Source organism: Argiope bruennichi, chromosome X2 (assembly GCF_947563725.1).
Source record: "Argiope bruennichi chromosome X2, qqArgBrue1.1, whole genome shotgun sequence".
In the NCBI taxonomy this organism is placed as follows: Eukaryota; Metazoa; Arthropoda; class Arachnida; order Araneae; family Araneidae; genus Argiope; species Argiope bruennichi.
The window spans coordinates 126040950-126056469 of NC_079163.1; the positions used below are offsets into that span (position 1 = coordinate 126040950).

The 15520-nt window shown below is 30.4% G+C and overlaps 1 protein-coding gene across 3 annotated transcripts in view; it reads right to left on the reverse strand.

Moving 5' to 3' along the window:
• Positions 1–15520, reverse strand: part of LOC129960159 (atos homolog protein A-like) — a 102002-nt gene that overhangs the window by 4265 nt on the left and 82217 nt on the right. For 2 of the 3 annotated variants that reach the window (XM_056073349.1, XM_056073348.1), the window contains exons 2-9: positions 14287–14495; positions 13865–14037; positions 9832–9966; positions 4880–7139; positions 3323–3387; positions 2902–2998; positions 1625–1786; positions 311–370 (exon numbers count right to left, since the gene is read on the reverse strand). In XM_056073349.1, coding sequence (XP_055929324.1) covers positions 311–370; positions 1625–1786; positions 2902–2998; positions 3323–3387; positions 4880–7139; positions 9832–9966; positions 13865–14037; positions 14287–14495 — 3161 coding nt within the window. Of the gene's footprint in view, positions 1–310; positions 371–1624; positions 1787–2901; positions 2999–3103; positions 3243–3322; positions 3388–4879; positions 7140–9831; positions 9967–13864; positions 14038–14286; positions 14496–15520 lie in introns of those variants that run through there. The other variant, XR_008783539.1, reaches the window with a different exon arrangement.

Below are 15520 nucleotides of genomic sequence, written 5' to 3' on the forward strand. Positions count from 1 at the left end.
GAATTTACCTAGTTTTGTTGCAATTGAGAATCAGTCCAAAGGTTTGAATCGCAGAATTCATGTAAAAATTTCATTGCGCCTTGTTAGTGGAGTCACACATTGTAGTGTCTTGTTGTTTGTAATGACGCAAGCAAAATATTTTTATGTATGATGCAATTCATACATAAAAGACATACGAGCTCATAAAATTTTGAATTTCCTCCATTTAAATATGCTTAAAAATTAAATATATCCAAACCATAAAATAATCATATTCAGAAAATAAATTCACACGAATAAGAAAATGGCAGAAAACAAAAATAACACTTACCACTTGTACTGCACCTTTTTTAGGAAGGAAATACTCTGCATCCCCTAAAATAACATGCGCCTGGAAAATGAAATAGTTCTATTAATAATTTTCTTAATATTTCAATGAAATGAATTTTATAAGCCGTCCTTAGATGGTTAAATAATTATAACTACCGAATGCAATAAAGAGCAATATGTTACAAACAGAAATATATTAAAATAATATATTGATATTTTATTCATGTTCCTATTTTTCACAAGCAATCGCATATTATGTATGAGCGAAGCTCAAAAATTAAAATAAATTAAGAAAATTAAGGCTATTAATTAAGAATGCTAAAGCATCTTGCAAAAATCTCAAATAAAAACGAGTGCTATATTTATTGTCTAAAATTTGTGATAAATAAATTTACGATATCAACATACGAAATACCAAATTTCAATTATATTATATATATATATATTAACAAAATAAAAAAATGTAATTAAGAAATATTTTTAAAAAGCCATTTTTTTTTATGTGCTAAGTAGGTAAATAAATTTTCTAAGGTGGTACGAAAATCCCTATTGAAAAAAGTTCTGAAAGTATGTTTTGAAAATGCATGATCTAATAGAGATAAAATAAAACATAGAGGGATGAAAAGAAGAAACACTGATGAGCTTCAATCGAAAAGAAAAATTATCAGAAGAAACTAAGAGAAAATTGCATATGCTATAAATGCATTTATATTTTGAAGGTTTCCAAACTATGTAAAACATCTGTTACATTTGTTTGATAAGCAGCCCTATAAATTCTTAAATTTTCACAAATCATTATCCTTTTTACAAGCTTTTAGTTAGCTTAACTTGTTTCATGCTTGTAAAGATGAAATTTTGTAATGAATTTTTTTCTCTCTGTTTGATGCATTTGCGTCATATCGTAATCGGAATAAATGTCATAGTTATGAGCTGATGAAAATACAATATTTTATCCTTTTCATAACTTAATTATCGGCACATAAATTGTTTTAATTAAATTTTATTTAAATTTAAAATTTTCTAATTTAAAAATCGTACAATTCTTACTAAATTTGAAAAAAAAAATCATTTTAAAATTCATTCAAAATTATTCATTGAATGAATAATTACAATTTAGTTAAAAATAATTAACTAACAAATATATAAAAGACTAAAAAAATAAATAAAGCAATAGAGTTATCAAAAATATCTGTCCATTATTGCACTAGGAAATCATTATTTTAATCAAAAATGTAAATGTCAATACAAATAAAAGCTTGTTTTTTAAAACTTTTAAAAGATTATTATTTAAAAAGTAAGTAGAAGTAAAATTTACCACATAAGGAGCTGTTCCTTGATGAGAGTTGCCCAATTCAAAAAACGATACATTGGCAGGTAATGTGAGATGACTTGGAAAAAAGCTACCGCTTGCACCTATTTCAGCGCGGAATCCCTCTACACTACTCAAAGTTGGTAAACAGCCTTTCAAGATAGATTCCTAAAATATAAAAAAGCATTCTGTAATTAACACAAACTTTCTTCAATAATTATTTTTAGTTATCCTGTTAGCATAATGTATTGTTACGAATCTGTAATACAGCTTTAATGCTAATTTATTTTCATAGCCGGAAAGAAATTTACAGCGATTCTTAAGAGATGATGAATAAATGCCAGGTCGATAATTCCGATCCTGGTACAAATTGAGAGATAAAAATGCTCCAGGAAAATGCAAGAATTATGGCCGTATCTCTTATAGAAATCGAGATTCTTTTGGAAAATTCCATCTCATGTCATACCTTGTCGGGAGACTATATAAGACAGAGTGGTCACATAAGAGACCAGTTTGTCTCTTTGGAATTGAGTTTGCAGAAGGAGTCAATTGGGTAATATAATTAGCGATTTGCTAGTTGCTTTTGTTGTTAGTGCCTATAAGTGTCGTACTTTGCTTACATTTTGGTTGCATTTTGTGTTTTCTGAAATATTTATCGCATAAACAGCTATTTTCTATTATTCAGCGTGTCAGACTTCTTACATCGTACACCCACCAGACTCATTCCATAACAATATTATATGATATGTCAACGTTGTTGCTCGATATTCTGCATAATATCGTGAAGATATTCTAGCATTGTTGTAGAGCATCTTATGCTTATAGGATATTCATACTGCTCTTCTAATTTTAATTTTCAAAAACCTTCATCAAATTTACATCAATTATACAAGATTCAAAGATTTGTGAGAGCCGATCAAACAAAATCTTCATTTATAAAAAAAAAGGGCTTATTTTTTAAAATTATTATAGAATAAAAAATAAATACGAAAGAAAAATATATTGTTATTAATGATTGGTAACTTTTTTACCATCAAATTTCATCTTCGAAGGAAATTCAGTTCACAGTGATTATTTTCACACCAGTTGCGGATTTCCGAAAGACAGCACGTTTGATATGCTGTACGTTCAACAGAATTTGTTAATTCTGTTTAAAGCAAGGCTATTTCAAGTAAGAAAGAAGAGAAAAATTGATTTGCTGTAGTTTCAGGTTACATATGGCCATGGGCCAAAAGTTTGACAAGAGATTACTAATAACGTGACTAGAGCTGGAAAGTTCTTACCTCAAAATTTGCAAGTAATTTTCTTCCTTTCGGAAAACTGGGTATACTTTTCGAGAAAAGCTCAAGGTTCTCGTTAGATTTCTCATAGGACACATTTCTGCAGGAAGAGAAAAATTCAAATTTTAATAATTGTAAAATACATTGCAAATATGCAAAAGATATGTTTTGCAGGATTTTATACAAAGCAATTGATGTATGTTACCTGTTTATTTTTCAAAATAAATTTCAAAATTCGGCAGATGATCAGATTTCATGTAATCTAAATTTCAACTTTACGTTCATTTCTTAAACACTTAGATATAGCGCAAAATCTTCTTTAATAATGAAGTCATGTAATTGAACTGAAATATATTAAATAGCGTTGTTCATAAACAAAATAATTGAGGCAATGGACTTTACAAAAAATGGAGATCAACCTTACCGTCTTTCAGAAGGTACCAATCTGTTTAAAACGAAATCGCAATGTCTCTCACTGGGCAGAGAAATCTGAAACACAGAATTACGGTAATTAACACAAAAACATTCTGAACTTAACGAAATAAAACACAGCTGCCAGACACATATTTTTTACTGCAAATGGCGAAACAAATTGAGACAGCTTTATTATGTTGAATGAACTTTGAATATATAAACTTTGATTGGCTATTTTAGAATTCATAGCACAAAGGTTAAGGGTTGGCTAAGAACACTACAAATTTTTAAAGAAGAATTTATAGGAGCAAGTATTGGGGTGATAGATTTCAGGCTTGACGTTCACACTAACCTGGATGCCACAATGAATTGACCGATTAGACAGTTCATTGGCCACCCCGAAGATTTATACAGACTAGATTATTAGTAATGATGGAGTCTGACAGCTCTCGTTTAAGAAAATTTAATTCATTCTGTCGTTTACCTGCCTCGAATATTTGTTATGGCGAATAATCTCTGAAATTGTCCGCCAGTCTTGCACTGATGCTGCCAAGAGTATTGGTGAACAAAGTTTTGGCAAAAGTTTACTCTAACATTGTTTAAAAAAAAGTACTTAAAAATGAAGCAGTAAATAAATATAATCGCATACATTGGTTCATAAGGTGTTTGTTCGTTACAAGCATCACTAGCACCCACACATTCTTATTCAAAAACTTTTGTGGCAATGCGCTCCAACACTTCTCAGAGTCAGTGCCATACATTCTTAAAACTCTTCTAAATTTGTAAAGATTTTGTAAGGGATATTATCATATAAAGATGGAGCTATTACCTAATTAACAAGTTTTCTTTTTTTTTTAATGAATGCAGATGAAAAAAATCATTTTCCCCCACATTTCTTAAGGCATTTTCGAATAATATTAAATACATTTCAGTATAAGTTTTCAGCATTTTTTTTATAAGCCACAAAACGACTTCAATTAAAAGCATATGAATATTCAGAATTTCGCAGAGAGTTGTTTTTAGAACCAAGTTTTACTGGTTGTATTTTTAATTAAGAAGATTTTGATTTTCATATTTTTCAATATTTTTAAATATTTCATTTTTTACATTAAAAACTTCTTTCTTTTAATTATTTTCCAATTTTTAGTCTTTAACATATTTTATAATTCATTATTATAATTATATCGTATAATCAATTTATCCACAATTCACAATCACATGGCGCTTCTCGTGTTGAATTAAAATGAAATAAAATTATGCCAGTAATTGATAACTATATTTTGAAGACACTAAATTACTGCATTGTGATTGGAAATTCACCACTGTAGAAAATTTCAAAATTCTAGCACGTCAGGAAGTCAGTGAAAAATTGATCATGAAATTCCCCCTTTTACAAACATAAAAAAAATCAAATTAAATGAATAAAAGTCGACAAAAGTATCAAACTTTTAAAACAATTAAAAACTTGTAAAAACTTTCACAAACCATGAATAGTTAACAACAACAAGAAATAACAGTTTTTACTTTAAAACATATAAACTTGCGTTTTAATATTGAAATTGCTTACTTCACTTGGCCCCAAGCTGTCTTTCGATTGATATACATGGTTAATACTGCAATTCCTTTCTACTTCAGAAGACACAACTAGAGACGCTTTCGGTGAAAGTATGGTTGCAGGTACAGTACTAGAGGGTGAAATTCGTTTTGGAAGTCGAGATTGTGGTTGAGATTCTTGACATTGACAGCTATCAGAAGTACACACAGTTTCTGGGGAATTTTTAACTTTGTAAGGTTGACTAGAGGGCGATATATTACAACTTGTTGAATTAAATAGTTTCTTGGAAGATTTGTACTTTCTCCTTTTTGTGATTCGATGAGGTTTATTCACTGTTGTAAATAGACTTATTTCTAAACTTTTAGTCTCCACCGGTTCAGATGTATTCATTAAAATCTCTTCTTCCTTCGGACCTTTTAAAGTCGTTTTTATTTTTGTGATCTTTTTAGCTAAATTGTTCAGTTTTTTTTCTCGCAAACCACATTTTGAAGAGTTTAAATGAGTCCGGTTGCAGTTTTTATATTCGGAATTTGATTCTTTGCAATCTACGAACGTAGTTTCACATGAATTTTCTCGACATTTTGCTGCAAATACTTTGTTATATCGTTTAAGCAATTTAGCTTCCAGCCGGCGGTTCTTTTCTTTGCGAATTGATAAGAGCCTTGCTTTCAAAATTTGAAGCTCATTCTTTTGCGAAAGTGCATTATTCTTTGAATCAGTTTGAAGAGAAGAACTGAAGTTCTGTTTCTCTGAGGGAGAAATTCTATAATTTGAGGGTGACGATATTTGGTCCTTTATTAAATCTGAGCTGGTCCTTAGAAGACGTTTTCTACAAACATATTTTTCTTCAGATTTTTTAAAATTTAAAGCTGGATTATATACAGGTTTATCAAAGTGAGTTATTAAATTGGTGCAACAAGATGCTGGAAAACTGAAATCATTAGCGCAATCATCCATAAGCTTAACTTTTTTCAGCTCATTTTCGTTATCTGTGTCAACTACGGATGTTGCGCTGCAAGCTCTAATTTCGGAACTATTTGTATCTTTATCAACGCCCATATTTTCTTCCTTTACCGTTAATTTTGTCAAACACTTACGTTTTCTACAGTTTTTTTGATTAGTTGTTTCACTTTTTGCATATGTTTTCGGGGTAGACCTAGAAAAGTACTCTGACAACCGACTGTCTGCTTCATTTGAAGCATTTGGCAATAAGGTTTGAATTTCTTGATTGATGAAGCTCTCTGGCTCCAGGTTACCATTTTCAATATTTAAATTCACACTAGTGGAAATCACAGGGATATTACAACTTACTTGACTAGATTCCTCATTCCGTTGAGGAAAAATTTCATTTAGACTGTTTAAAGATATTTGATAATCTTGGGATAAATATTTATCACAGCAAACTTTTTTAGGAGGAATCGCAGCTGATTTCTCCGAATCTGTATGTAAAACTCTCCGCTTTGAAGGCCTCTTTTTTTGTTCCAATTTACGACGGTGATATGCTTCATATACAGGACTAGCTTCACACTTTTTTACTACCGTATTAGGCGAGGAAACATTTACATGCGAATTCGATGGAGGTAAGGGCATAAGCTCCACTGAGTGTCTCCGTGGACTTTGATGACATTTGTTGTCATCTGAAGATTTAGAATTCTCATCTCCATTTATTCTCTTGATTTTAAATTTCTTTTTACGCAAATGTCTAATGAGTTGACTCGTATCAAAGCAAACATTTTCTTGACTGAGGCCATTGCTATAGGTTTCAGCATAGTTACATAAGTAAGAAGTTTGTGATTTTGATAATAAATCTATATTTTTACTTTGCTTTAATTCGAAAGATAAATTAGAGGCATCGACTAAACTATCGGGGCAAAAAGACTGCTTAAGAACACGATTTCCATCTGATATATTTCCTGTAAATGTTTTTAGAATAGTTGGTGCTAGCAGTACTGAAGTAGGTTCAGACCCGCAGCCATTTTCTGAAAGTACACCAAGTTGATCATCACAAGGAGATTTATGCAACTGTCTAACAACCTGAGAGTTTAGTGAAATATTTTGTTGCAAACTTGGATTCTCGCAAATAGTTCTAACAGAATATTTATGCAAGGGAGGATGCTTTGAACATGGAATTATAGGCACATATTGAGTTCTTGGTGGATATTTCACTTTAACACTTCCATAGAAATCTTCAGCGACCTTACAAACAGGAAAGGAATGTTCTTCAGGTTCGTGTTCAAACTTCGTTGAGAGTCCATCTGAGCTAGACTTGACCCTGTAAAAAAATATTATTCGTAACGAAATTTAAAACACTTGGATTAAGCTAAATGAATAAACAGTTTCAAGGAAGTATAAATAGAAGATAAAGAATCAACTGCTACTTGAAGGAACCTGAGTATGAGATGTGAATAAATGAAAAGAAGACTGTTGCTGCAGCGATGTTTAGTTTAATCTCTTCGGGTAAATGTCTTTGTAGGCAGAGCACAGACAGGCGGCATCTCTCACCCTATATACAGTCAAGATAAACTTATAGTAAAGATTAAAAAAAAAAAAAAAAAGATGCTAATTTTCTTTTACGACGGAGAATGTCTACACATCGCTCGACTAGAATAGGAAAAATCAGTTAACGTGTAACAAACCTGCAGCACGGTGCTGAGCTCTCAACAGGTAAACAAAAACATATGTAGGGACAAATTATCGAAAAAAATAGTGGTGCAGGAGGACAACACTAGATCACATATGGATAAGAAGACTCCATCTCTTTAAAATCTCAGTGAAAATCCCCAGGCATATTCTGTACAGCTCCGACATCCCCCTCCCCTATGCGGCTCCGATATCCCCCTCCCCCATGCGACTCCGATATCCCCCACCCCCATGCGGCTCCTATATCCCCCTCCCCCATGCAGCTCCTATAACTTCGGCCTCTTAAAAATCCCTTCACTAGTTACATGGAAATGCAGGATACCGTGGGAAACTGGATCCGTCAACAACAGAGGGGATTCTACAATGAAGTCACCCATTCCCGCTTCGTGTGGGGAAGCGATAGCTAGGATAATTGCATCAATGTCAAAGGCAATTATGTATAGTACACATGAACTAAAATTCAACTATTCTTGATCTATAAGAATAGTTCCCTTCTACTTTAGGCACACCTTAGATAGGAATTTTTGAAATTGAAAAGATTAGTTGTTGTGTTTAAATTGGTAGAATATTTGGTGTTTAAGTAGGATGGATGCCAAAACTAATTAATTCCGAAATTAAAGAATTGCATACCAGTAGACCTGGTTCACAATATATTATAACCGAATACCTAGCAGCTACATAAAACTTTATTCAGATCACGGCATTTTCTAAAAATAATAACAAAAACATTCTGCAACATTTTTTTTTTGAAATAATTCCTTTACAGTTATTTAGTTATAGCATTCATCCTCACTAAGCATCTTATTTGAAACATTCGGAAAGAAAACACGGTTTAGTTCGTTAATTCCTCAGTATAATTAATCTAATATTTTGCAGAAAGCATTAAAAATTTCTACTTCAACTATTGATTTTTCGAACAGCCCAAAAATTAATACCATTATACAGAAGAAATATTCATAATGATTCGAATTTTTTTTCTAGCATAAACATTAAATAAAGCAAAAATTTCGAAGCTACAGGCATCTAGTTGTGACAGACTGAAAAAACAGAAATGGATGTGTTAATTTAATTACTTCTTTCAAACAGACAAATAAATAAACATTAGATACACATTGAATTTAAAGTAGTTTTCATGCATCTGGAAACGGGCGCAGGCTGTGCTGATGGAGAAAAGCAGGTGTTTTTAATTACAGATGAATATAAATTATCTTATTACTGATTGGCAAATTGTTTATACTTTCTTTTTTTTATTTTTTTATTTAAACACTAAACAATATCAAACTGAGAAGGATAAAAACAGAAAAATACTGCTGAAAGGAGAACAGACAAACCATTCCATGCATTTTACAGCTTATTTAGAGAAGCATTATAAAACTAAAATCAGTAGTATTAATGTACAATAATATATATATTATATATATATTCTACATTTTAGTATGCTAATAAAAGAGTATTTTCAAAGAACTAACATTTTCTACTCTTTAGTATATTTCAAAATGCATTAGTATAATTAATATGGGTTTTCAATTTTTATAAAATTTCCCTACTAAATGGCGTTTTCTGTACTATACACCAAAACTAAACAAAATTTTATGTAACTCATAATTAAGTTCTGGAAATATTAAAATAGTTTTTTGTGGACAGGAACACATGAATAGAATTTTACAATTTGAGCACAGTAGAAATAACTAGAAAAATCGACTTAAAATATTCCATTATTACAAGAGCGAAACATGCTAAATTAAATAAAACTATATAAATGCCATCTGATTACAAACATCCAAGTTTCAATATTGGGGTATAAATAAAGTTAAAAAAAAAAAAAAAAAAAAAAAAAAACCTACTTCTAGCGAAATCTTTCCTGAAAACCACCCTAATTACACGAATCATTTTTTTTTTGTTTTGTTTTGTTAACTAAGACTTTACAGACCAATTTATTAGAATAGCTATATATTTATTTTAAAAAAATTGTTCTAAAGTAAATCCCAGTACTCGAATTGTCAAAATATTTCAACCTTGAATAATTCTCAATTAAAAATAGGGAATGCACATAGATTTTAAAATGACATGAACAATTCCTATAATTGAATGACAGTTTTACTTAAATCAGCAAAAGCAGGGTCGGATGAAAACTTATTTTGGAACGAAAACTATTATGCATTTATCGCATACATTCAAAATATGGAATAAAATTGAATTAACGAATAGAAATAACTCCAAAAAATCAGATTATAATAGAATACCTATAAAATAGTCATAAGAAAATTTTATTTAACATTTAAAAAAATCAAGACAATCATAAATAAATTTTTTTCGATGCTTACCAGTAATAGACATTTGAAGGAGATTTTCCTTTAGTTGAACTCAACCAAGCACTTAATTGAGAGAAATGCAGAAAAGATCGAACAGCTCGAAGCAGCTGAGGGACATCAACAGGAGTAGACTTCATAGATTCCTTGCTGTAAAATACAGAAAAAAGAATAAAATAAAAAAACAAGAAAATTAATTATTTTAAACTTAAGAAATACGACAGAGTAATAATTCTTTAAACAAGCTATTATATAAAGATATATTTAAAAAATTTGCCTTATTTAAGCTATCGTTTTTTTCTCGTAAATAATGAACTAAAGACATAGGATGATTCAAAAATTTGAGAAGAAACAAACTAATACTTATAAGGAATATTCTGTTCGGGGTATAAAATGTACTTCCGTTTTTTATTACTTGCATATCAAAGTTTCTATTTAATACTTACTCATCACTATTGTTGAATTCAAAATTTTATATAAAAGTGTATATCGAAATGCTGTATGTCCAATTCATCAAAACATTTTACTTATGTAAAAAACACTTGCTAAGATAAGCTACATTTGCTATTGTGATTGTAGTACGTTGTCACAAAAACAGTTGCAGAAATATTATGTAACTACATCATCCCCATTTTTTTTCTGTGTGCAAATATAATCACTAATTTAGTTAGTTTTGCACAGGATATCTAAATACAATTCTAATCCTACACTCATTTTTTTAGAGCTTTGAATCTTCAGGGGGAAACGGTAGGCTCTATTCGTAGAGACGGAATACTTCTTAAAGGGCACTGTGATTCCAAACTATAGCGATTTCTGCTGCTGCGTATGCGCAGTAATAAAGCATTTTTGTTTCACTGTTATGAACATCCTTCCACTCTTGTGAAGAGAAAGAAGGCGCAGTGGAAAAACAGCACTCCAGAAGTATCCTTTCCAGAAGTATTAAAAGCAGGATTTTAGATTCCCCCCCCCCCTCGGCAGAAAATTTTTCACGAGATAAATTTGAATAAAAAAAATTAATAGTACTGAGTTAACAAATTATTTTGTAACAAAGATGAAAGTAAAATTTCAATTGGTATTCATTTTAATCTTATACTTCCATGATATTTTTTATTGTTCAGAATCATTTAATACTGCTCAGAACCGTCTTTATTGCTCAGAAGCAATTGAATAAATCTTTATAAATAAAATAAGGATTACAAGAAAATATCATCTAAATTATTTTGTCTGAAGTTTACTTCCTATTTAAAATTAATTAAAAATCCGTATTGCTTATCTAGAGTTTATTTGTCAATTTTGTTTATATTAAGTCAAAATTCTATTTTTTTACTGTGCATATTTAAATTATTCAAATTAATCAAAAAATGTAAACTATTCAGAACGGCATCATTGTGTAATATTGCACATCCACTGCTAATAGTACTAAAGCAAAAAAGCTTTTGTCTCCACTTTTAACTCTAGTGCATTATGATGGTCCTGTCGATTTTTCCATTTTTATTTTCTTTTTCTTTTTTACTTCTTTTTTCACTTGTAGAAGTAGTAAAAACCGAAATCCTCCAGAATTCTATTTCAATTAATCATCACTGAAAAAAATTTCATCGATGTTATTTCTCTTCTTTAGACACCCTATATTGTTTAGTGCAGAAGAAATGACTCATCAACTGGCGATTCCATATCAGCAAGATGAGATTTGATGATAAAAAGAAAGCTTCATATTCATTACTCAGTCATCTTTCGACAGCTCCATTTATAGGCGGTCAGCTCATTTTAAGAAAGTATTATATTTATGTATGTGAAGAAGAAGTGGGCGCCCTTCCCTGTAGACTGTGAAAGTGAATGAAGTCGGACAAGAACTCTTCATACATTTAATTCCCTCCCATTCAAATATATTAATTACATGATTCTTTCTTTTAAAAAGATCACAGGCGAAATTTGATAGCTAAATTGCTATTCTAAGTTTAAACTTAAAAGCTGGACGTAAAATGAATTACTTATGACAATAATAATAAAAATTAAAAATACTTTTATTAGTGTACTAAATGCAACATTTAAAAAAAATCAGACTTCAGACTACATCAAAATATAGTAAAATTCTTAAAATCTTGAGTCATTGATATAAACGAAATAAACTGGAATTCCATCTGCTGTACCACGCATTCAATTAAAAAAGCAATAAAGAATTTCTCTTTTTTTTAAGAACTTTGAACACATTAGATATAAATTGTATGGTTTATTTTAAAGTTTTAATATAGAATTATTGCATTCAAAGTATTGCAGTATTGATTTTTTTTATTAATTTATTAATAAAAATATTAAATTATTGTATTTAAAAGTTTGAAAAAATATTAGGATGTCCATAAGTTTTTTTCCTATTTCTAATATGAAATGAATATACAATATTTACTGTTTAAGATATTAGTTATTTTGTTATATAAAAACCCTTCGGCTGTATTACCTTTTTCCATCTCTCAGGAAGCATCATTATGTCTTCTTTCCAAAATTGTTGCGTTTTGGACAAGAAATAATCCTCGAGGTGCCGTTTTATTCCGCTGATGGATTTAAATCGCTTATCGCGAAGAGAATTTTTTAAGGACAGAAAGAAGTAATAATCAGATGGAGAGAGATCTGGAGAGTATGCGGGATGCGGTAAAACATCCCAATCAAGAGCTTCTCTCTTACGACAAATGCAATATGTGGTGTCGCGTTGTCATGATGAAAATCAATGTCTCGTCGGTTCATTATTTCTCGTCTTTTTACTATAACAGCTTTGAATTGATCCAGTTGATGACACTATTTCGTAAATTTTACTGTTTCACCTTGAGGAAGGAGCTCGTAGAAAATTACGCCTTTCCAATCCCATCAAACGGACAAAAGAAATTTTTTGGGGTGTAGTAGAGCTCTGGTACGACTGAAACCGATGACATAGACAGCTAATAGATAAACCTGCATGTTTGCACAAGCAGGACCATATAAGACCATTCATAGCGCGATGACAAAGAAACTTTTGGGACACCCTAATATAATTATTGTTGCTTTATTTATTAAAATTATATACTCTTTAATTATTAATTGTGCATCATTTATTAAAATATCAAATAACATTATATTAAAAATAAATCTTTATTACTCATTTTAGTTCAAAAACCATCGCTTTTTCATGATATTCTGTACTTATATTTATTTATACACAATTTTTCTTAAGTCGAATTTTTGGATAATTTCAATTTTTATTTTTTGTCCCATCTAGCTCCGAATTAACCATATTTCACTATAAATATAAATGCGGATAATCATTAACCTATTTATTCCAAATATACTGTACTGCATGCAAATAATGTTGGATTTTGATAAAAAGCTTAGTACACAATCTTCTTGATGTGTCAGCACAGCTGCGTCTTGATCAGAAAAATAGGATTTGCATGCAGCTGGAAGCACAACGGCAAAATGATCGCTTATTTAGAATGTACAAACTTTGCAAAAGAATAAATTTTTTCTCTTAGAGTTTTATTCCCCAAAGACTTATTTAAGTTGAATATTTAACTTTAAGTTAAGCTACAGCAAATACAGTAAACTCTTAGTAATTCTTCAGATATCAAACTAGAGGACTGTCAGGTTAACGAAGGCCTCGAGAAAAATTTTCTAACCAAACTTTTTCAATTCATTTTTGTGTAACAAGTATAGATAATATTTCAGTCTCTACTTCTTCAGATATCAAAGCACAAGAGGCTGTACACGCAACATCATGAATAATATATTTGTCTTAAAACAACATTCGGGAAGACTAATGAGTCTATATTAGATAAATGCGGAAATTTTTAATTCAGAATGACGAATATAACGGAGTCACACTCACTCCTAATTAATTAGATGAAGCATTAAACATCATTTGAAAAGATTTAAGAGATATTTAGGAGTGCTGATGCTACTTTTAAGTTTTTAATTAATTGCATCTAATGTCATTGCAACTTCTAATACCGAAAATCCTATTATATGATACACGCGCAAAGCTTAGGAAAAGACAGTGGTGAGACAAAAAACATTTTGTCATTACCTATAAATGCATTTCAAGGACCATTTCTCCAGCAACCGGTACTCTCTGCTTTGTATTCGCTCCTTTAATTTTGATTCAGTGCAGCAGTCAGGAAGAACTAGTACTTCGATTTCAAAAACATTATTGCCGACAGCTCGAAATAATTGCTGAATCAATCTTTGGTGTTTTTGGCACTAAATGAGGAAATAAAATAAAAATTAATGACAGCAGTTTCTCAAAACACATTCTTATTAATAAATTAAAAAATAGGAACATTTGTTTAATCTTTATTAATTTATTATTATATCTTATAGAATTTTGAATTCAGTTTTTCTCATATTCACTTCTCGCATGGATAGAAATTTTAACTGAATTTATCGATTAACTGATGATTAAATTCTTATTGTTTTAAAATAAAATATACTACTTTTATAACAACTCACTTCTGGTTTTGAAAGATCACAGCCATGAGTATTTCGGCCGAGCAAAGGAGGACAGTGGATACCGTCTCCATAACCCTTCTCATTAAAACGCGGAATTCGGGATTCCACAATCAAATTACATAAATCTATGTATAGCTTTTGTAGAACCGATTCGCATTTCACAGAACAAGGTATCACTACCTTTGGCTCTAAAACTTCTGTCATTGAATCTGAAAAAAAAAAAAATGTTTTTGAGAAAAATGACAAATTTTTAAAATGATTATATTAATACTAATAATAGTTTATAATATGAAATTAATATCTTCAGACAGAAAATGACTAATTTCAAAGAAATTGAAAATTCCAAACATTAAATGCATGCAATCGAAAATAACAATATACTTAACATAAAAATGAAAACATTTGACAATATTCCCGCTTTCAAATTAATAAAAGCCTTCAATGGATATTATTCGGAAACATCTTTTCTAAATTGCCTGACATAAAGGCATTTAATGGTTCTCTTCCCATTATGGTGTGTTAAATTTATGCTCATTTAGAATTTTTACGTCAACGACGGTTATTAAGGGTTTTTACACATATTTTTAAGTAACGCTTTATAAGTGATTTATTCAACTGGATCAATTGCCTTGCTTCTTATACTGCTATAACAAAAAACAGCACAAATACCAAAGCAGGCAATATAAGCGTTTTCTTAAAGAAGCTGAAACAAGCATTAATGTACTCAGGCAATATATATCTTTATTTCAAAACAAGCTAAAAATTTCAAGGTACATATAGAAAATTCAACTAGTTCAAATGTTGAAATGTGTTTCCAGATTCAAAATAAGTGAATCTCTTTTTGCTATCTTCTTCGCTTTTCCTTTCGACTTTAGATATACACAACAAGATTTTTCTATGCGAACCTATTTCCTCCCACAACCCAGGAAGCCCTGTTTTAAAACATGTCATGAAATAAAAATAATTACAAATCAGAAATTATGTGGAGGTGGTTTTCATTATGCCAAGACACAAGCCTAGCGAAAAATACAATAATGAAAAATTCTATGCAGACCTACAATAAAGAAGATCGATTTTTCTCTTGGAGAATCCGACAGATGTCCACAATGAATAGAATTTGTTCAGTCACGGAGGTATATGAAACATGTTAGTAGCATTTATGTGGAGATTGTATTTACTATGCATGACGTTGTGTTGATTCGATTATAATGGACTCTAATGGGGGACAGTTGAA